The 23849-nt window shown below is 41.3% G+C and overlaps 1 protein-coding gene across 2 annotated transcripts in view; it reads left to right on the top strand.

Annotated features, from left to right (window-relative positions):
* Positions 1-4463: 4463 nt before the first annotated feature.
* Positions 4464-23849, top strand: part of COP1 (COP1 E3 ubiquitin ligase) — a 230527-nt gene continuing 211141 nt past the window's right edge. For both annotated transcript variants that reach the window (XM_052653649.1, XM_052653648.1), the window contains exon 1: positions 4464-4925. In XM_052653649.1, coding sequence (XP_052509609.1) covers positions 4507-4925 — 419 coding nt within the window. In that variant the 5' untranslated portion in view covers positions 4464-4506. The remainder of the gene's footprint in view (positions 4926-23849) is intronic.

Here is a 23849-nt window from a genome sequence, read left to right as displayed (position 1 = left end):
GCTCTAGAGCTCTGGCTCCATAGTTGTGGTACACGGGCTTAGCTGCTCTGCAGCATGGGGAATCTTCCCAGATCAGGGATCAAACTCATGGTCCTTGTTACAAGGCAGATTCCGATCCACTGTGCCACCAGGGAAGTCCAATGAAGATCCTTTTACAGAGAGTAACTGAATCCTGTAGATTCTTGTGTGTGTGCGTGTTTCAGAATACCCTTTTACTTTCCTTATCAGTATACTAACCTAGAGGGCTACCCTGGTGGCTACGTGATAAAGAATCTGCCTGCCAGTGCAGGAGACATGGGTGTGATCCCTCATTCAGGAAGATCTCCTGGACTAGGAAACAGCAACCCACTCCAGTATTCTTGCCTGGAGAATCCCATGGACAGAGGAGCCTGGTGCCTGGTCTACAGGGTCCCAAAGAGTCAGATATGACTGAGCATGCACACGCACACACACATCCTAACCTAGAATCTCATCACTTATGCTTGGACTGCTCTAATGTTTTTCCAATTAGTCTCTTTGCTCCTAATCTCCCACCTCTCCTCAAAGATTAATCTGCTGAAAACGTAATCTTCAAAACACCACTTCAAATATATTTTACCCCTACTTAATCTCTTCATTATTTCCAACTGCTGGTAGCCTATTCCCCAAATGAATTTTTGTCAAATAAACTCTTTGAATTCTATCAAATAGATATCTGAACTTGATGTAAGCATTTTTACTTATTTATTTTCTGGGCCCATGACTTTAATTATACTTTAACCGACCAAGACATACTTTTCTCTTCCGGCCTAACAACTCCCTACCCCTGCCCCCACCCCCACCACCATCAACATGGCTGGCCCTAAGCACTTGCTCTTGCTTCAGTTCCTATGTTGATTCTCTGCTTTACTGATTAAGCATTTAGCACATATATCAGTAGTCATATATGGATGTGAGAGTTGGACTATAAAGAAAGCTGAGCACTGAAGAACTGATGCTTTTGAACTGTGGTGTTGGAGAAGGCTCTTGAGAGTCCCTTGGACTGCAAGGAGATCAACCAGTCCATCCTAAAGGAAATCAGTCCTGAGTGTTCACTGGAAGGACTGATGCTACAGCTCCAATACCTTGGCCACTTGATGCGAAGAACTGACTCATTGGAAAAGACCCTTATGCTGGGAAAGATTGAAGACAGGAGGAGAAGGGGATGATGGAGGATGAGATGGTTGGATGGCATTACCGACTCAATGGACACGAGTTTGAGTAAGCTTCGGGAGTTGGTGATGGACAGGGAGGCCTGGTGTGCTGCAGTCCATGGGGTCGCAAAGAGCTGGACATGACTGAGTGACCGAACTGAACTGAACGTACACCTTGGTAACATTACTTATTTTTACGTATTTTTCTAACTCTTCAATTATTCCATGAACATATATTTATCTCTTCCTTGCCTAGTCCAGGGCTATGTGTAATAAATGTTCAATAAATATTCATCAGATTCCTTGGCTAATAAACACATGAAAAGATGCTCTACATCACTCATTAGTAGAGAACTGCAACTCAAAACTACAATGGATATCACGTCACACGAGTCAGAATGGCCATTATTAAAAAAATCTATGAACAATAAATGCTAGAGAGGGTGTGGAGAAAAGTGAACCCTCTTGCACTGTTGGTGGGAATGTAAATTGATACAGCCACTATAGAAGACAGTATGGAGATTCCTTAAGAAAACTAGGAATAAAACTACCATATGACCCAACAATCCCACTACTGGGCATATACCCTGAGAGAACCATAATTCAAAAACACACATGTACTTCAATGTTCATTGCAGCACTATCCACTTTAGCTAGGAAATGGAAGGAACCTGGATGTCCCCTGATGGCTGAATGGATAAAGCTGTGGTACATATATACAATGGAATATTACTTAGCCATAAAAGGAACACATTTGAGTCAGTGCTAACAAGGTGGATGAACCTAGAGCCTATTATACAGAATGAAGTAAGTCAGAAAGAGAAAAACAAATGTTGTATAGTAACGCATATATACGTTATATACGCATATATACGGAATCTAGAAAGGTGGTACTGATGATCCTATTTACAGGGCAGCATGGATTGCAATGGACATGAACTTGGGCAAACTCTGGCAGATGGTGAGGGGTAGGGAGGCACAGCATGCTTCAGTCCATCGGATCAAAAAGAGTCAGACACAACTGGGAGACTGAACAACAATGGAGATGCAGACATAGAGAACAGACTTATGGACAAGATGGGTAGGGTGGGAAGGAGAGGGTGGGATGAGTAGAATGGAAACATATATACTACCATGCGTAAAATAGATAGCCAGTGGGAATTTGCTGTATGACTCAGAGAACTCAAACTGGGGCTCTGTGACAACCTAGAGAGGTGGGATGGGGAGGGGACATATACCTATGGCTGATTCACACTGATGTGTGGCAGAAACCAACATAATATTGTCAAGCAATTTAAAAAAAAGGGGGGATATTCATCAAATTATTTACATTCATTTATTTATGGATTCCTTCATAAAAAATTATTTGAATGCCCACTGAGAACTCGTATGGTCCTTTCTTTCATGGAGCTTAAACTGTAGTTGGAAAGACAGACTTTAAGCAAATAATTAAAATAAAAATGAGATCAATTGCTTTGTTTGCCCGGAAATACTTAATAAGCACTGATCATAGGTCACGTATTGAGTTACACGAATTGGCTGGGAATATAAAGCTGAAGCTGATAGGTTAATGGAGTAGAATTGTAAAGTATAAAATACTATGTTTTAAGTGCAAACAAAATATTCTAGGGAAGCTAATGAGGGTGGAACTCTTTCTGCTGAGAAGTCAGTAAGGCTTGATATTTTAACTGGGTCTGGAAAATAAATTTAAACAAAGGGTTGTATAACATAATAATCAGGAAAAGAAGAGGGTTGTTAGAAATCTGATATGTCCATCCCTGTATCATTATTCTGAGCAGAAACCTGAGCTGGGAATATGAGGGTGAGCAGCTAAGGCAGACTTCAGTCGGATGGCGGCCTTAAGATGGATGGGTGGTTCACGGCCAGGTGAATGGCTAGGTATTGCTGTTGGGTCTGCGTCAAGGCCCTCGCCTGGCCCTGTCCCCTCAGCATGGACAGGTATTCCTAGGGAAAGGCCCTCTAATTTCCCCTAAGAGAATTAACTGAGATCCTTCCCTGTAAGAATCATAGCATGAGTATTGGAAAGTATACTGACAATCAGAGTTAGTTGTTTCTAATTTACATCACCCAGAATCTGGGGGGGGGGGGGGGGGTCTCAAAATGGCAAATCAAAATCTGTAAACAAATTTCAGTATTTCAAAAAGCCTACCAGAAACTGCAACTTCTGGTAGCATTAACTGCCAGATTTTCCTTGTTTTGTGCTAAAAATCTTATCACACACACATCAGATGGAATTTTAACTGAGCTATGTTCCGATTAAATATAACTTGTTTTCTCATTACGATGATGCTTAATTTGGTAAATAACTTTTGAAACGGGTGAGATCACGGTCGAGAACGTACAATTGGAAACACCTGCTACCACGCTTGCAAGGTATACGGTACTGTTCACTGACTTCAGTACTGTGGAATGGCTAACAGCAGCGGCGCCTGGAGTCCTGTCAGTCCAGAACTCTTCTCAGCGGCTCGGGACTTCCAGGTTCTTTCCCTGTGTCCCAGCCTTCAGAGCCTTCAATACCCGAATCGAAGTACCGGTCGTACCCTCGCCACTGGGTCAAACTGCCTGCCTCCCAAGCCACCAGCCGCCGCTCCCAGTTCCTGTTCAGGAATGCGGCTCACTCCCACGCATGCGCGGTGCGGCAGCCCGCGCGCCGGCGCCGCTCCGCCGGGAGCCGGGACCCTGGGTAAAGCAGCAGGGTCTGCGCCCCGGTTGCGCGTGCGCAGTTGCTTTCAGAGCACTTTTTCTCCCCCGTCCCCCGGCCCCAAACCTCTCCACCACCCCGACCATCCGTTTCTCTCTCCGCTGCCCTTTCGTTCTCTCAGATGGCCCTACCCTCGGGCACGTTACCAAGGAAAACCGGCTCTCCACTAGGGCGGCGGTCGTTGCTAGGCCGCCGCCGTCTCCCAGGGCGCGCTCGGCGCGTCCGAGCGCCGCCCGGGCCGCGTCTGAAGTTGTATCCCCCGCCGCTCCCGCCCCTTCCGCCGCTCGCGCGCGCGCACGGCCGGCCCACGGCGCGCTCGGGTTGGCTGCGGCGGCGATCGCGGCGGCGGCGGTCCCGAGAGCGGCAGTGGTTCCTGCTCTGCTGTAATAGTTTCCCTCCGCCCCCTCCCGTCGGACGCTGCTCTGTGGTTTTGCCTTTACAAAAATCAACTTTATTGTTCCTCAGCCCCACCTCCCGACGCGGCGCGCGTCCTCAGGATGCACTGAAGGCGGAGGGGAGGGAGGCGGCGGTGGCGGCGGCGGCGGCGGCGGCGGCGGGTCGCGGTCGCGGTCCCTCTCCTCCGAGCTCCCAGCCGGAGGGGAGGGAGTCACAATGTCTGGGAGCCGCCAGGCCGGATCGGGCTCCGCCGGCACCAGCCCAGGCTCCTCGGCGGCCTCCTCGGTGACTTCCGCCTCCTCGTCCTTATCCTCTTCTCCGTCGCCCCCTTCCGTAGCGGCTTCGGCGGCGGCGCTGGGGTCCGGAGGGGCGGCCCAGGCCGCGGGCTCCGGCGGTCTCGGGGGCCCGGCGAGGCCTGTGCTGGTGGCGGCCGCGGTGTCCGGCAGCGGCGGCGGGAGCGGCGGCGGGGCGGTGTCCGCGGGCCTGTCCCGGCTCAGCTGCGCGGCCAGGCCCAGCGCCGGCGTAGGAGGGAGCAGCTCCAGCCTAAGCAGCGGCAGCAGGAAGCGACCTCTGCTCGCCCCCCTGTGCAACGGGCTCATCAACTCCTACGAGGACAAAAGCAACGACTTCGTCTGGTGGGTTGGACGAGCAGCCTCCCCAACTCCCCCCACCCCCCAATCTCTGCATTAGGAGTTTCTGCTGTTTTGGGGCTGCTGGGCTCCGGGGTGAGGGCGGTCTGTGGGGCGCTGTAGCGGTGTCTGCAGAGGGATTCGAGCGTTTGCAGGGGTTGGTGGGGTGGGATGGGGAAATGTTGGCATCCCGACGCAGGGTGAGGGTACTAGAGAGGGCAGTGTTGGGGGGGAGACGTGAAGGGAGTTGAGGCAATGATAAATAAGAGGGCGAGATGGAAGGTCAAATAAGTGGCTGTGCATAAAAGGGGAAAGGTGGGCACGGAGGTTGGGCCTTGAATTTTCTGGCCGTCTGGTGAATTAGGTACCCTGTCAGTCCGGATTGCTCGTGGAGGTGAATTAGACTTGTAAGGGAGAGAATTAAGCTTCCTGGTATGCTGAGGGAGGGAGTTGTTGGTCACAGTTTGTTTATTTAAAGTGTGGTAGATGGTACTCTAAACATGGGTATGACGGTTTTAAGGAGAAGTAGTATTTGCTGTAAATATCCGTCGTGTGTGCTCTGATGTAAATATCCGTTGTGTGTACGTGTAAATATCGCCTCCTACTTCAAAGACTGGGTCATTTACTTTTAAATCTGCTGTTGAGGCTCCTGTAGTCAAGAAAGTCTGTTCACAAAAAAAATTGCACCGCTAAGTTGAATGTCTTGAAAGAGGGGGCCACATTTTAAAATACCATCCGTGGGTCAGATGTAATTGCACTGCACTTGGCACTTGTGTTAACACATCAGAGTTATTTAGAACTTCTGATTTGAGAAACGCTTGGAGTTAGACTTGTTGTCATCGTGGATAGTATACAGTAGTACTCAGTTATGACATTTGGCATAGGGGGCTTATTCATATTAAGTGAAAGATGGAGTTGATTGTCTTGCTTGAGAGTGTTTTGAGTTTTCATTGGGTTTTGTCCAATTCAGATGGTAAGATTAGAAGAAAGAATTGCTGTTAGCTGAGTGAGAACTGGTAGGATCTTGTGCTTTTCTTCTAGAGGAAATTGTTGATAGACTTAGTATATTAGTGATACGGGAAATTGGCTTACACTGTCATTAGAGGGTAAGTTGATTCACTTCAGGGTTGCAGATGTCATTAAATACAATAGGGCTAGAAGTTGGGAGTATAAGAAAGTTATTGATTAGACTTACAGTTTCTAGTTCTTGCAGTGAAAATGGCTTTATATTTTTGCTTTTGTCATACATTATTCTGTATTGAGAATTAATTCATTTTTCACTGAACCTGGACTAGAATTGTAATTTCTTTTTTTTTTTTATAAATAACTTAAGCAGCTTATGTTTAGGTCTAAGTGTTTGTATCTGGGAGAGAATGCCATGTGATAAAAGTAGAAACTAATGAAACAAAGTGAGGATTTTTAGAATTTGTCTTTTTGGCCACCATTTCCATTTCACTTATAAGTAGATTAAAGGAAACAAACATGCTAGTATCCATGCAGATGCACTAAAATACAAGGTGAAAGAAGGGAATTAATCATTCATCCAACAGATATTTATTTGACACTCACTGTCTGCCAGGTACCGTATGCAGTTATACTTACGGTAAGCCAGTTTATAGAGATTTGGAGAGGGGTAGGGGAATATAAGCCACTGGCACTAATTTTTATTATTTAGGGGTAAAATTACTAAAATTTTTGTTAGTCTGTCAGCTAACTTAAAAAAAATTTAAATCCAGTGTCTGAATCTTAACTATGTTGCTTTTGTTTGTTTTCTTTTATATTCTAAGTGGAAGTGTCCAGTGAGGGTCTTTAGTTAAAAATTCTAAATATTTCACTTTCTAAGAATGTCATAGTCCTTGGTCTCTTGCTGGTGAGGTTGACTTTTCAGAAGAATTCAATAATGGGAATCAGTTTTCCTGATTCTCAAGCTAGATTTGATTTGGCCAAGTGTTTAGGTTAGGAAGATAAAGGACTAGGCAAAGCCCAAGGAATCCTTTTCATTTCTAATTGGCCCTGGGTGGTTGGTCTTGTCTGCTTCAAGGTTAAATTGTGAACCAGTCCACATTATTCTAAGCTTTTACATCTTAATGAGACTTAAGTTTGAATAATGATAATAATTCCTCATTCACATTTTAAAGATGTTTATGCTTCCTGTTTCATTTTATCCTAGAACAACTCTGTTAAGTTGTATACAGCACTTCCAATTTTAATGTAATGGTAATATAATTGTATGCTCATAGAGGCAGAGAGAAGTTAAGTAACTTTGTTTCAGATTGGACTGTTCAGGAACAAAATTACAACTCACATCTCCCAATTCTCAGTGTAGTGCTTTCTTTTATGAAATTTAAAAATTTCAGATCTATAAGATCACTTATATGCATTTAGCCTCAGGGTTCTTAAATGTGGTGGATTGGAGGAAAAGAGCTGTTTCATAATCACAGGAGATAACCCTTTTTTTTTGACCACACCCTGTGGCATGTGGAATTTCTTTGACCAGGAATCCAACCTGAGGTCTGCAGTGGAAGCTCAGAGTCTTAACCACTGGACCACCAGGGAAGTCCAGGAGACGCATGTTTTTATTCTTACTCCCTCCCCTTGCCTGTCTCTCTGCCCACATCCTAAGAGGACTTAACAAAATTGGGTGCTGGAGTAGGCAGTGTAGTTTGCAAAAGCTCGCTTGGTGATAATGACTTGTCCTTTCACCCTGTTTGAGAACAGTTGGTATAAGTCAGGTGCTGAATTGTCAGTAACACGTATTGGTCTCTCCTTACTTATAGTTGAAAGTAAGTTTATATCTTATTGTAGAATTGATGGACATTTTAGGGATTTATAGTCTTGACTTTAGTATTTCTTTCAAAGGATTGAAAGTACTATCAAGTTGTAAATTCTGATTGTATAGATGAAGAGTCTGTAGTACAGTAGAAAGTGGTATATATAGCTTGAAGTTGGATAAGTCTCTGACATTCAAAGGAAGTCTGTGTTGCCTTACTTTTCAAAATTTTCTTACATGGTCTGTTAAATTATGAGTCTGTCCCATGTTTGGAAGACAATATCTTTCTTTTACACTGTTTCACATTATGACTGTCTCTGTGTTAGCCTTTCCAGCTCCCTGAAATGACCTTTTCTACCTCTTTAAGTCCCAGATATTCTCTAAGTTGTAGCAGAAATAAGTATTTTTAAGTTGATAGTAAGCCCTTATGGGAAAATTTACTCTGCCTGATCAAATGTAGGTAGAATCTATGTTAAGTCCATCTACCATTTTATAAATGTGACAGACAGCCTCTTGTGTCAAACTGTTAATAACAGACTGTCCTGAAGGAGTTCACGATTTATGTGAAGAAAAGCTTTTAATCACATAATTATAATATCACACCCTGGCATCACTGCTTCTCTTAGTGTCATGGCAGATGTTAAGTACTCTTTTGGAATTCAAATCTTGTCTCACAGTCCTCAACATAGCAGTCTAGGCAGCCACTACCTATTAATCGTATTTCTGGTGGGCTGCCGTCTATGGGGTCGCACCCATTCGGACATGACTGAAGTGACTTAGCAGCGGCAGCAGCAGCAGCGCTAAAGATGAGACCTGTTGCCCATGTTTTACTGAGTATGAGACCTCAGTTTAGTTTAAGGATGGACTTTTGGCTCAGATAGAGATAATGAAGCAAAGTGGGTTTAGTGGAAATTTCAGATAACTGTGTTTGAGGCTCATGTAGATGCTTGAAACTCAAAGTTCATAAATGCCAAGTTCACTAAAAAGTACTAATAGTTGGTTCGGTATACATAATAATAATGTGAAAGTCACTCAGTCATGTCCCACTCTTTGCAACCCCATGGACTATACGCTCCATGGAATTCTCCAGGCCAGAATACCAGAGTGGATAGCTGTTCCCTTCTCCAGGGGATCTTCCCAACCCAGGTCTCCCACATTGCAGGCTGATTCTTTACTAGCTGAGCCACAAGGGAAGCCCAGGAATACTGGTGTGGGTAGCCTATCCCTTCTCCAGCAGATCTTCCTGACCCAGGAATCGAACTGGAGTCTCCTGCATTGCAGGTGGATTCTTTACCAACTGAGCTATCAGGGATGCCCACGTAATAATATGTGTTCCAGTATAATTAAGTAAGTAAGTGTTAGTCGCTCAGTCCTGCCTGACTCTTTGCAACCCCGTGGACTGCAGCCCACCAGGCTCCTCTGTCCATGAGATTTTCCAGGCAAGGATACTGGAGTGGGTTGTCATTTCCTTCTCCAGGGGACCTTCCCAACCCAGGGATTGAACCCAGGTCTCCTGCACTGCAGGCAGATTCTTTACCGACTGAGTTCCAATATAAATTATTATTTGCCAGGCACTATTCTAAGAGTTTGACATGACTTAATCTTTACAACAGCTATTTGATGCAGATAATTCCCATTGAGAAAAATTAATTGCAGTTCGCTTGCTTTAGAGCGTGGGCTCTAGGTGCACAGGCTTCAGTAATTGTAGCACACAGGTTCAGCGGTTGCAGTACATGGGCTTTAGTTTCTCCACTGCATGTGGAATCTTCAGACCAGAAACTGAACCCATGTCCCCTGCATTGGCAGGCAGATTCTTATCCACTGTACCAGCAGAAAGTCCCTAATTCCTGTTTTATAGATGAGGAAGTGAAGGTCAGAGAGGTTATGTAACTTGTCTCAATTCATATAGTTAATAATGGTGGTATCAGTGTTTATATGCAGATGTTTTGGCTCAAAGCTCAAGTTCTTAACCATTGTATTACCTTGCCTTTCAGAGACCAGTGATTTTGTTTACAGTCAGCCTTATTAAGATATAATTTGCATGCAATAGAAGTCACCAGTTTTAAGTGTACAGTTCAGTGAGCCTGACAAATGAATACATCTGTGTTACTACCCTGTAAGGTACAGAGTGTTTCCATCACGCTCATGAGTTTACTGTGCCACAGCTTTGCACTCAGTCTTCTCTCACCTCTGATAACCTGGCCATCTGTTTTCCTTCAATATAGTTTTGCCTTTTCTAGGCTTTTGTATAAATGGAAGTCATTCAGTATGTAGTCTTTTGTGCTTGAATTCTTTCGCTTGGAGTAGTGTTTTTGAGATTCGATGGTGAGTGTGTGCTTAGTCACTCAGTCGTGTCCGACTCTGTGTGACCCGTGGACTGTAGCCCGCCAGGCTCCTCTGTCCATGGGGATTCTCCAGGTAAGAATACTGGAGTGGGTTGTTGCCATACCCTTCTCCAGGGGATCTTACCCGTGCATGGATCGAACTGGGGTCTCCTGCATTGCAGGCAGATTCTTTTACCAGCTGAGCTACCAGGGAAGCCCTTAATAATGGTGAATGTTTCACTAATTTTCTTCTTTAACTTTCTTCTGAGTAGTATTCCATTACATGGATATAACATGAAAGTGAAAGTGAAGTTGCTCAGTCACGTCCGACTCTTTGGGACCCCATGGACTGTAGCCTACCAGGCTCCTCAGTCCATGGCTGTAAATGGGTTGCCATTTCCTTCTCCAGGGGAATCTTCCCAACCCAGGGATCGAACCTGGGTCTCCCGCACTACAGGCAGACACTTTACCGTCTGAGCCACCAGGTGTATAACATGACTTTTTAATATATTCATCAGTTGAAAGATACTGAGTTTCTTTGTTTCTGAAGTTTTCAGTGATTGTGAAGAAAGCTGTTGTAAACATTCACATTCAGGTTTCTGTACAGACCCATCTTCATGTCTCTTGGGTAAATATATAGGAGTGCATTCTTGGGTTGTGAGGCCAACTGTATGTTTAACATGATAAGAAACTGCAGAATGGTTTTCTAAAGTGACTGTCATTTAGCATTTCTACCAGCAATGTTTGAGTTTCAGTTCCACATTCTTACCAACGCTTGCTTTCAGTCTTTCAAATTTCAGTCATTCTAGTGGTATGTTTAGTAGTATCTTATTGCCATTATTTGCATGTTCTTAATGACTGATGATATTGAGCATACTTCCATGTGCTTATTTCCACTTGCATGTCTGGAGAATCCCAGGGACGGGGGAGCCTGGTTGGCTGCCGTCTATGGGGTCACACAGAGTCGGACACGACTGAAGTGACTTAGCAGCAGCAGTATCTTCCATTGTGTGTCTTCTAATCTCTCACGTATATTTCTCACGTTTGTGTTAAGTTGTAAGGCTTATGGCTGCACGTCTTTTGTCAGTCTATATATTGTGATGTTTTCTCCCAGTCTGTTGTTTACTTTTTAGTTTTCTGAGCAGTCTTTTGAAGTGCAAAAGTTTAAAATTTAAGTCCAGTTTATTGGACTTTTTTCTTTTATGGTCTGTGACTTATATGTTCTGTCGAAATTGTTGTCTAAATCTTCTTGTATATTCTAGAAACTTTATAGCTTTTTTGTACTTAGGTATAATCATTTCATGTTAGTTTTTATATACTGTTTTTGGTAAGATTCGAAGATTTTTCCCCTCCACTGTAGATTACCAGTTATTGAAGCACCCGTTTGTTGAAAAGACCATCTTTTTTCATTAAATTTTCTTATTTCTGAAATCTTTATTCTGTTCCATTGATCTAAGTGTTTATTCTTATGCCTATACTGCAATCTTAATTTCTGTATCATTGTTGTAAATCTTGAAATCAGATAGTGTAGTTTTGTTCCTCTTTTTAGTTATTTAGGAAGTTTGCATTTCCACATATATTTTAGCTTTATATTCTAGAAAGATTTCTGGAATTTTAATTTGGGTTACTTTGAATTGATGACTCAATTTGGGGAGATTTGACATCTTAACAATATTGAATCTTTGAGCCATAAACATAATATGTTTCTCCAGTTATTTAGGTCTTGAACTTCTCTTAGCAGAGTTTTATATTTTATAGTTCTCCATGTTTGGATCTTGCACATATTTTGTTAAACTTACTCCTAAGTGGTTCATGTTTTTGATGCTCTTGTGTTAATTTCAATTTCCTAATGTTGCTAATATGTAGAAATACAAATTATTTTTGTATATTGACTTTGTTCTTTAAATTGTTAAGTTCACTTATTACTTGTAACAGTTTTTTGCTAGAACCATGTGATTTTCTAAGATAACAATCATGTCATCTGAAAATCAATATAGTTTTACTTCTTTCTTTTTGAATTTTATGTCTTATTTTGGGATCTTCCCTGGTGGCTCAGAGGGTGAAGAATCAACCCACAATGCAGGAGACCCTGGTTCGATTCCTAGTTTGGGAAGATTTGCTGGAGAAGGGTTAGGCTGCCCACTGCAGTATTCTTTGGCTTCCCTGGTAGATCAGACAGTAAAGAATCCACCTGCAATGTGGGAGACCTGAGTTTGATCCCTGGGTTGGGAAGATCCCCTGGAGAAGGGAACGTCTACCCACTCTAGTGTTCTAGCCTGGAGAGTTCTATGGACAGAGGAACCTGGCAGTCCATGGTCTCACAAAGAGTTGGACATGACTGAGCAACTTTCATACACTAATTTTTTAAAGCTATATTTTTCATTTTTATTTATGAGTGACATTGATCTATTGTTTTCATATAATGCACACATATATTTACTTTTTGTTTTTATATATAAGTTTTGGTATCAGAGTTATTAGTTTCTAGGGCTGTTGAAACATAATCACAGACTGGGTAGCTTAAAAAGCAGAAAGTTATTTTCTCACAGTTTTAGAGGCTGGAAGTTTAAGATCAAGGTGTTGTCAGATTTGGTTTCTTCCCTCCGTAACTTGCCGATGGCCACCTCTTGTTGTGTCTTCACGTAGTTGTGCTTTGGTCTGTGTGTTGTCTGTATCCTAATCTCATGTAAGAACACCATGGGTTTAGGTCCTGCATATATAACCTTTACTGTAGTTACCTCTTTAATGTCCAGTCTCCAAATACAGTCTCCTGAGGTACTGAGGGTCAGGATTTCAATGTATGGATTTGGGAGAGGACACAGTCTAGCCCATCACATAGAGTAATACTGGATTTCTAAAAGGGAATGAGAAATGTTGTCTATTTTCTGAAAGAGTTTATGAAATTGGTGTATTTCTTCTTAGGTGTCTGGTAGAATTCATCAGGGAAGCCATAGTTTTTGTGGAAAGGTTTTATTTACTACCAGTTTCTTTAACTGATAAAGGACTGTTCAGGTTTTTTATTTAAGTGAGCAAGTGAGTTTTGGTAATTTGCCTGCTAAGGGATTTCTCCATTTCACCCAAGATATTGACTTTGTTGACATAGGTTCATAAATATTAGCACTTCTTTATGCTTTAAATGTTTGTAGGATTTGGAAGGATGTCCCTTCTTTCTTTCATTCCTGATGCTGATAATTTTTGTTTTCTCTCTCTCTCTTTTTTTTTTTTGCCTTGAACAGTTTAGCCAGAGGATTGTCAGTTTTATTAATCTTTTCAAATAACTCTATTTCACTGATATTTGGCTTTGTGTTTTTAATTCTACTTTGAGTTTTATCTTCTTTTTCTAGCCTTGAATATAGAAGCTTACATTTTTTTTCTGAGAAAAATTTAATTCTAGTAGTTTCCCTTGGTAATCCTGCACTAATTTTCATTCAGTTCCATAAACTTTTTTTATCCTTTCCATTGTGATTGGAAGAATGGGCTACTTAGACATATTTTAATTTCTAAATGAGAATTCTCTGGATATCATTTTGTTACTGACTCCTAATACAATGTAGCTTTGTTCAGAGAATAGGATTTGTATGAATTCAATCCTTTTAAATTTACCCACTTCTTTCATTTTTTACCATAGGCTTTATCTTGGTTAATGTTCCATATGCTTTTGAAAAAAATGAGTATTCTCCTGTGTGTAGACTAGTATATTCTATAAATGTCAAGTTTGTTGATGTGTTAAGCTCTGTACACCCATACTGATTTTCTGAATACTTGTTCTGTCAGTTACTGAAAGAGGTGTTAAGATCTTTAACCATGCCATGTGTAATTGTGGGTTTTACTATGTTTCCTTGCAATTCTGTCAATTTTTGTTTCATTTTGAAACTTTAGTAGTAGGGCACACACATTTAGAGTTGGTAGGTTCATCTCCTTATCATTTTGAAATGTCCTTATTACTGGGAATGTTTGTTGGTCTGAAATCCATTTAGTCTGTTCAACATAGCTTCTTCAGCTTTATTTTCTGAAATGTTTACAGGGTATGTGGTTTTGTCCTTCACTACTTCTATGTCTGTTTCAAAGTAGGATACTTGTAGATAGCTTATGGTTGAGTCTTTTTTACTTACTATGACAATTTGCCTTTTAATTGGCTTGGTTAGACTTTTTGGATTTTAACATAATTATATGCTTGGTTTTATGTATACATCTTGCCTGCTCTTTGTTTTCTATTTGTCCTTTCTATTCTTCTATTCCTTTTCTCTCTTTTTTCCCTTTCTTTCCCTGCCTCCTTTGGATTAATTGTGTATTTTTAAGATTTCTCTTTTGTTTCTACTGTTGACTTATTAGTACTACTTGTATGGGATGTGTGTGTGTGTAGGGGGGGGAAGTGCTTGCCCTAGGGTTTATAATACTCACTTTTAATTTTTTATAGTCTACCTTCAAATAATGTTATGTCACTTCATAAACAGTAAAAGAATTTTGTAATAGTATGCCTCCATTCTGTAGGATCCATCCCAGTTACTCCCTCATGGCCAGAAGTGTAACTTCTATGTGTGTGTGTGGGGGGTGTGTATGTGTGTGTGTGTGTGGGTGTGGGTGTGCGCACATGCATGCGCGCTCAGTTGCGTCTGACTCTTTGTGATTCCATGGACTGTAGCCCACTAAGCTCCTCTGTGGAATTTTTTCAAGCAAGAATACTGGAGTGGGTTGCCATTTCCTCCCCCAGGGTATCTTCCCGACCCAGGGATAGAACCGGCATCTCTTGTGTCTCCTGCACTGGCAGGCAGACTCTTTATCACTGCACCACCTGGGAAGTCATAAGTTCTGTTTTCTTTTTCTAAAAAAAAAAAAAAAAAATTGAAGTAAAATGCATACCATATAAGATTCACCATTTAAAGTGTACAGTTCAGCACATCTGCAGTGTGTGTTTTTTTTTTTTTTCCCACATTTGCAGTGTTGTGCAGCCATCACCACTGGTAGTTGCCCTGCGGCACGTGGGATTTTAGTTCCCTGACCAGAGATCAAACCTGCGTTCCCTGCATTGGAAGGAGATTTTCAACCAGTGGACCACCATGGACGTCCCCAAAGCAGTATTTTTTCAAAAGTTACTTTAAAAACTCCAGGTGGAAATACAAGAAGCACATCTTCTACATGGCTATGAGGAGTACATCTTCCACGTGGATGGGTGTTCTTTCTCCCGATGATGGGACTGACAGTATCAGGGCTTCTCTGGTGGCTCAGCTGGTATAGAATCTGCCTGTGATGCAGGAGATGTGGGTTCAATCCCTGGGTTGGGAAGATCTGCCGGAGAAGGGATAGGCTACTCACTTCAGTATTCTTGGGCTTCCCTTGTGGCTCAGCTGGTAAAGAATCCACCTGCAATATGGGAGACGTGGGTTCGATCCCTGGGTTGGGAAGATCCTCTGGAGAAGGGAAAGGCTACCCACTCCAGTATTCTGGCCTGGAGAATTCCATGGATTATATAGTCCATGGGGCTGCAAAGAGTGGGACAGGACTGAATCATTTTCACTTTCTTTCATTGTCTAATGAACATAGTAGGTATGGTATCTCCCCTGTCCATACTTTTGTAGCCCCTCCTGCGTGTGCATCCGTGTTTTTCTGACGTGTGAACTTGCTATCTTTCCTAGCTCATTGGTCTGTGATGGTTGCTTTTCTGAATTAATGGCTAAAATATAACAGTTGCATTTTGTTGGTATTGGCATGAAACAGTATTTATTTTGTATCAATCATATTTTCTGTCTCAGGAATTTGAATTTAAAAAGGAAAACACTTGAATTGGCCTATTTTTAAAAAATATTGAAGTTCTTAAAGTAGTGCTGATGCTTGAAGGGCTATACAGTTGACCCTTGAACAGCACAGGAGTTGGGATGCCCACCCTCTGCCCAGTAAAATCCTCTTTAACTTAAGTCAGCCTTTCATATCCACAGTCCCTCCACATCTGTGCATTCAACCAAATGGAGATTGTGTTGTACTGTAGTATTTATTACTGAAAAAAATCTGTGTGTAAGTGGACCCCCATAATTCAAACCTGTGTTGTTCAAGGGTCAGTTGTATATTGCAAGCTGAGATATCCTTGAGATGCAGAAAAAGAAACATTAGTCACATTAATAGCAGAGCTCTGGTGAAGATCTGTATTCCATGTAAGTGCACTGAAGTCCCTAGATCCACCTTGAATCTAACACCAGATCCTGTGAGCCCTGATGATGCTGTTTGCTATGAAATAATTCTCTTAATTGTTCCACTTATAACTCACAAGCCTAATTGAAATTCTTCTCTAACTGTAAGCCTTTCGTGGTTAGAACTGCTACTCTGAGTAGTGAAATCTTGGGAATGTGTGAATAAAATAAGATCCAGGAGGAAATTGAGAAGTGTATTGGGGTGATTTCATACTGGGAGGAATCAATAGTGACACTCTTTGGCCATATTTGTTTTCCTGATCCATTTACTTTTTTTAGGGGATTGCGGTGGACGGAACACCAGAGCTTGGCTCCCTTGCTTCTCTTTTCATGCCTATCACTTGTGTTAATCACGGTGTCATTTCCCCCCCTGGGCCTACGTGGTCTCATTTAATAAAAAAAAAAAAAAAAGGCAAAAAACGAAAACTCTACTCCTGAGACTCTACCAGAGCTATTTTGAATGCCCTACCCGGCTCTTTTTTTTTTTTTTTTTAATTTCATTGTTAAATTGCAGAGTCTAAAATTTTTGCCTTGTCTTTCTTTTCTTCTTTACCTTTCCTGTCCTTATTCAGAGAATCCTGTGATATAAGACAAAGTTAAATGTGGAGATAGGAATCTTTTTTATAAAATACAGGATAAATTTAATCTATATATAAAGGGACATTTAAGTTTTCTAGGGCTTTTATCATATCAAATGAAGTTAGGAAGGAGTGAGATGAATGGACAGAGGCTGGAACTTAACTGCTCTCTGTGAAGATTGGTGCTTGGGATCTAGCATTATCTGTATAGGTGTTACAAATGATTTGAAGCTATTATTATTTTCCTTTTCCTTTATTTCCTTGTCTTTCAGTCCTGAATCCACTTAGGGCCAATTGAGAATGAAGGGTAGCTTGAGGATGGTCACAAAGCAGCTGGTTTAAGGGGAAGGAGGAAGCTAGGGAAGTGTCAAGTTTTGGACATTTTGAGGGGAAGGAAGAAACATTTCTGTGGCTGACTTTTGTTGGGTGTCTTTCACTCTTGAAGGATGTATATAAATTTCAACATATTCAAAATAATTTTTTCCAGGGTTTTCTCAATGCTGATAGTGATTTGAAATTTCATGGTCACAGTGATACATGTATTTGTTTCCTTTATCTTCTGATGCAGAGGGCGCTGGACTTGGAATTAAAAGCCCTGAGATTTAACTTTGGGCAAATGAATGTTTGAGTATTTTATTTTATTTTTTTAATAAATTGAGATGTAATGCTATCCCATTGTAGGATTGTGAGGTTTAGATTATATAATCGGAGAAGGCAGTGGCACCCCACTCCAGTACTCTTGCCTGGAAAATCCCATGGACGGAGGAGCCTGGAAGGCTGCAGTCCATTGGGTCGCTGAGGGTCGGACACGACTGAGCGACTTCACTTCCACTTTTCACTTTGATGCGTTGGAGAAGGAAATGGCAACCCACTCCAGTGTTCTTGCCTGGAGAATCCCAGAGACGGGGGAGCCTGGTGGGCTGCCGTCTGTGGGGTCGCACAGAGTCGGACACGACTGAAGTGACTTAGCAGCAGTAGCAGTAGATTATATAATAGATGTATGAAGACACTGTAACTTTTAAAATCACCGAAAGGAATCAGGTGGTGTTTGCCAGGATTTCACATTTGGTACCAAAATATGAAAGTGGTTCTTTGATCCTGCTAGGTAAGATAAGATGTAACCACTCCTTATTTTCCTAAATGACTCTTAATTGTGCCTGGTTCTGATTATCTTGATAATGCTTTTTTGTATAATACTTAACATTTGAAAAACTGAATGCTTGGTTAGTTAGAATCAGTGCTACTAGAATCAGTTGACACATTTTGTGGAAGCATAATAGAATTAGTGTTGCTATCAAAATATGTATGGATTAAGCAATAGCCTTATTACTGTACCATTTATTATCATTTGGTAAGTTTGGATGCTGGTTTTGAAGCAGATAAAACATATAAAAGGAAGAGTATAAATAAGGCACTGATTGAAAATTTAACTTGAGTGTCAAGCCAGTTGTTATGAAACCCTTGCTTAACTGAGATGATGTGCATTATAAATACAAAATAGTGAACTAAAAAGTAATTTTCTGTATCTATATCTGTTCTGCTCTGTTGGTTCTTAATGTAGTTAAATGATGTACATAACCTTTTGGCAAGCTTAAGGACTGTACAGTAGAATGTCTACCTTTAGTTTTGGCAGCTGCTATGAATTTATCTTCTTCACAAGATTCAACTGAAGATCATTATTTTAAAAAACAATGGTAAGATGAAAATATCAGATAATCACTACTAGTGTGGTTCACTCCATGGTCTATCAAAAGTTTTGTGGTAAGTTTGCAAAATCAGATGCCTTAAATGGCCATCTGGTTTTCTCTTAAATCGGTATCCATTATGCTTATTTGCTCTTATGTCTTTTTCTTTATTTCTAAGTTTTCCTGAATTCTTTAACTTCTTTTAAAATAAGTTTTTCTTCCTAATAATTGATTTCTGAGGTTGCCTAATTGAGAATTTTCTCTATCTTTCAATGCTTTGTAATTTTCTTTATTTCTTTTGGTCCATCTTAAAATATTAGGTTATGATTTCCGTTTGTCTTACTGTTTTCCTCTTGTGCTTGCTTTGTTTCTAGGGATGGTGTTGTGCTCTATATTCAATTGTGAACTCTTCCTGCTGCTTATATTTTAGAGTGATTAAACATAAAATATGTTTCATATTTATATTCATTGTTCCCACTTTTAGAGTTCTTTCTGTCTTTGTGTATATTTGCTGTCTTTGTATTCCTTATTCCAGTTCAGTTCAGTTGCTTAGTTGTGTTGGACTCTTTGTGATCCTGTGGACTGCAGCACGCCAGGCTTCCCTGTGAATCACCAACTCCTGGAGCTTGTTCAAACTCATGTCCATTGGTTCGGTGATACCATCCAGTCTTTGGCCCTCTGTCGTCCCCATCTCCTCCTGCCTTCAATCTTTCCCAGCATCAGGTATTTTCCAGTGAGTCGGTTCTTCACATCAGGAGGCCAGAGTATTGGAGCTTCATCTTCAGCATCAGTCCTTACAATGAATATTCAGGACTGATTTCCTTTAGGATTGATGGATCTCCTTGCAGACTCTCAAGAGTCTTCTCCAACACCACAGTTCAAAAGCATCAATTCTTCAGTGCTTAGCTTTCCTTATGGTCCCAGTCTCACATCCATACATGACTACTGGAAAAGCCACAGCTTTGACTGTATAGACCTTTGTCGACAAAATAATGTCTCTGCTTTTTAATATGCTGTCTAAGTTTGTCATAGCTTTTCTTCCAAGGAGTAAGCATCTTTTAATTTCATGGCTGCAGTAACCATCTGCAGTGATTTTGGAGCCCAGGAAAATAAAGTCTGTCACTGTTTCCATTGTTTCCCCATCTATTTGCCATGAATCAATGGGACCAGATGCCATGATTTTAGTTCTTTGAGTGTTGAGTTTTAAGCCAGCTTTTTCACTCTCCTCTTTCACTTTCATCAAGAGGCTCTTTAGTTCCTCTTCGCTTTCTGCCATAAGTGTGATGTCATCCGCATATCTGAGGTTATTGATATTTCTCCCGGGAATCTAGATTCCAGCTTGTGCCTCATAGAACTTCGTGAATATATCAGGTAGTGAAGTCTGTATGCAATGAATTCTCTAAGTTACTTACCTGTTTATTTTGGAAATTACTTGTTTCGTCTTTATATTTGAATTTTTTTTTGCTGGATATAAAGTTCTAAGTTTAAAGTTTTTTTTTCCTTTTTAGTATTTTGAAGATATCAGTCCATTGTCTTTTGCTATATAGTTTTTTTTTAAACCATTAAAAAGTTGAAGTATAGTTAATTTATAATGTTTTAGTATCAGGTGTATAGCAAAGTGATTCACTTATACATATATGTATCCTTTTTCAGATTCCTTCCCATATTAGGTTATTATAAGGGATGGATAATCGTTCCCTGTGCTATACTGAGTGTTCTTGTTGTTTACCTATTTTATATATAGTAGCTTGTATCTGCTAATTCCAGACTCCTAGTTTATCTCACCCTGGTTTGCCCCGGCCCCTTCCTTGCTATCCCCTTTAATAATTGTAAGTTTGTTTTCTATGTCTGTGAGTCTGTTTTATGCTTTGTAAATAAGTTTATTTGTAGCATTTTTTTTTTTTTAGATTCCACATGTAAGTGTTATCATAGGATATTCGGGTATGTCCGTGTTGCTGCGAATGGCATTATTTCGTTCTTTTTTATGGCTGAGTAATATTCCATTGTATACATATATCACATGTTTATCCATTCATCTGCTGATGGACATTTGCGTTGTTTCCATGACTTGGCTATTGTAAATAGTGCTACTGTAAAAATTGGGGTGTATATATCTTTTTGAATTAGAGTTTTATCTGAATATATGCCCAGGAGTGGGAGTGCAGGATCATGTGGTAACTATTTTTAGTTTTTAAGGAACTTTCAGACTGTTTACTGTAGTGGCTGCAAAATTTACATTCCCACCTACAGTGTAGGAGGGTTCCTTTTAGCAGCATTTATTATTTGTGGACTGTTTAATGATGGCCATTCTAACTGTTGTGATACCTCATAGTAGTTCTGATTTGCATTTCTCTTAATAATTAGCAGTATTGAGCATCTTTTCATCTTTTCATGTGCCTCTTGGCCACCTGTATGTCTTCTTTGGAGAAATGTCTATTTAGGTCTTCTGCCCATTTTTAAAAATATTGAATTGCATGAGTTGTCTGTTTTGGAAATTAATCCTCTGTCGATAGCATCCTTTGCAAATATTTTCTTCCAGTCTGTAGGTTGTCTTTTCGTTTTGTATGGTTTTCTTTGCTGTGCAAAATCATATAAGCTTGGCTTAAGTCCTATTTCTTTATTCTTGTTTTGATTTTTAGTTTTCCTGAGAGACAGATCCAAAAAAAAATCTTGCTACAGTTTATGTCAAAGAGTGTTTTCCTTTAAGAGTTTTTTAGTATTCTGTCTCACATTTCAGTCTTTAATCCGTTTTGAGTTTATTTTTGTTTATAATGTTAAGAGAATGTTCTGCTTTCATTCTTTCACATGTACAGTTTTCCTAGCAACAATTATTGCAGAGACTGTATTTTTTCCATTGTATGTTCTTACCTCCTTTGTCATGGATTGAATGATCATAAGGTCGTGGGTTTATTTCTGGGCTTTCTGTCCTGTTTCATTGATCTGTATGTCTGTTTTAGTGCCTGTACCATACTGTTTTGATTACTGTCGCTATATAGTATAGCCTGAAGTCAGAGAGCATGAGTCCTCCAGCTCCGTTCTTCTTTCTCAAGATTATTTTGGGTATTTAGGGTCTTTTGTGTTTCCATACAAATGTAAATTTTTCTCTATGAAAAATGTCATTGATAATTTAATAAGGGTTTGCATTGAATCCAGATTATCTTGAGTAGTATGGTCATTTTAACCATATTCTCCATCTTGGAGAAGTGGCTCTTTGTAGGAAATGTCTTGTGCCCTCCCTTCTTGTCACTGGGTCCCAGGTAGTGTCTGACCTGCCTTTGCAGACTTGGTCTGTGGAAATACAGTTTTCTTGTTTATGGTGTCTGCCCCCTGAAGGGTGAGGCTGATCTAAAGGCTTGTGCCCCATTATGGCGGGAGGGTCCAATGCCTGGCCTCTCATGGGTAGAACTAGGTGGGACTTGGCCCTCTGTTTGCAGTGTAGTGTCTAGGGGTATGTCGAGGCAGGAAGTCTTAGGCAGCTTGTCTGCTGATTGGTGGGCCTGTGTCCCTACCCAGTTTGCTGTTTGGCCTGAGGAATCCCGGCACTGGAGCCTACAGATGTTAAGCAGGGCAAGGTCTTGATGCCAGAATGTCTCCAGAGCCCCCAGGGTGTGCTGCTGTGGCCCCCTGCTTCTCCTGAAGACCGTCTGAGATCAGCAGGTTGGTCTGGCCCAGGTTCCTGTCAGATTATTGCTTTTACCCTTGGTCCTGTTGGGTGTATGATTTTGTGTGCACCCTTTAAGAGTTCCCCCTGGAGAAGGAAATGGCAACCCACTCCAGTATTGTTGCCTGGAAAATCCCATGGACAGAGGCCTTGCAGGCTACAGTCCATGGGATCGCAGAGTCGGACGCGACTGAGCGACTTCACTACACTTCACTTTAAGAGTGGTGTCTCCATTGCCCCGGTCTAGTGGAGCTCCTGCAGCCAAGCCCTGCTGGTCTTCAAAGCCAAATCCTGTGGGGGTCTTTTTCCTGGTGTTGGACCCCTGCGCTGCAGGGGCTGACATGGGGCTCAGAACTCTCACTCCTCCTGTGGGAGAACCTCTGTTATATAATTAGTCTCCAGTTTGTGAGTCAGCCACCTGGGAGGTATGGGATTTGATTATATTGCAGGTCTGTCCCTCCTAATGGTCTCGATGTGGTTACTTCTTTATGTCTTTAGTTGTAGATTTTTTTTTTCTGGTAGATTTCAGTCATTTTCAGTGCTAATTGTTCTGCATATTGTTGTGATTTTGGTGTGCACATGCGATGAGGTGAGCTCAGTATCTTTCTACTCCACCATCTTGGCCGTTTTCCCCAACCCAGTTTTTTAAATGGGCAAAAGACTTGAACAGATGCTTCCTGTATGGAGCACTGCAGCAACCAACCAGTTCCCACTATGTAGATGATCTATCACCTCTAAAAGTTGGAATAATGACCATATTATTGGTTTAATATTAAAGGATATAACTCAGAAACAGCCAGATGGGAAAGATGCATAGAACAAGGTACAGGGAAAGGGTGCAGAGCTTTCGTGCCCTCTCCGAGAGTGCCATTCTCCCCAGGTCGCCACCAGTCCAGAAGCTCTCCAGACTCTCTTGGCTGGTATAGTTTCTGATGAGAACTCTGCTGTACTCTTAGTTTTGTTCCTCTGTATGTGGTGTGTCTTTTTTCTATGACTGCCTTCAAGATTTCCTCTTCATTTTGCTTTTATTGGTTTAAATGCAGTGTATGTATCAGGGTGTTTTTTTTGTTTTTTTAAATTCTACTTGGAGTTTTCTGAATTTCTTGGATATGTGGTGTGGTGTCTTTTTTTTTGTTGTTGTTAATTGTTATTTTAAAATGAACTTCAGCCAGCATCTTCTTATATTTATTTTGATTGATTTGATACTGATCCACAGCCCATAGATGCTGTGTTTTCTTTTTCTCTTTCTGTTTTAACTTGGCTTTTCCAGTAGTCATGTATGGATGTGAGAGTTGGACTGTGAAGAAAGCTGAGTGCCGGAGAATTGATGTTTTTGAAGTGTAGTGTTGGAGAAGACTCTTGAGAGTCCCTTGGACTGCAAGGAGATCCAACCAGTCCATTCTGAAGGAGATCAGCCCTGGGATTTCTTTGGAAACAATGATGCTAAAGCTGAAACTCCAGGACTTTGGCCACTTCATGCGAAGAGTTGACTCACTAGAAAAGTCTCTGATGCTGGGAGGGATTGGGGGCAGGAGGAGAAGGGGACGACCGAGGATGAGATGGCTGGATGGCATCATGGACTCGATGGACATGAGTTTGAGTGAACTCTGGGAGTTGGTGATGGACAGAGAGGCCTGGCGTGCTGTGATTCATGGGGTCGGAGAGTTGGACATGACTGAGCAACTGAACTGAATGTCTGTTGACATCTGATTTGCGGCTTCTTTTCTCAA

This window comes from Budorcas taxicolor, chromosome 16, assembly GCF_023091745.1.
Source record: "Budorcas taxicolor isolate Tak-1 chromosome 16, Takin1.1, whole genome shotgun sequence".
NCBI classification, from domain to species: Eukaryota; Metazoa; Chordata; class Mammalia; order Artiodactyla; family Bovidae; genus Budorcas; species Budorcas taxicolor.
The sequence above is the reverse complement of the archived record's forward strand: the minus strand, read 5'-3'. Positions and strand labels throughout refer to the sequence as shown.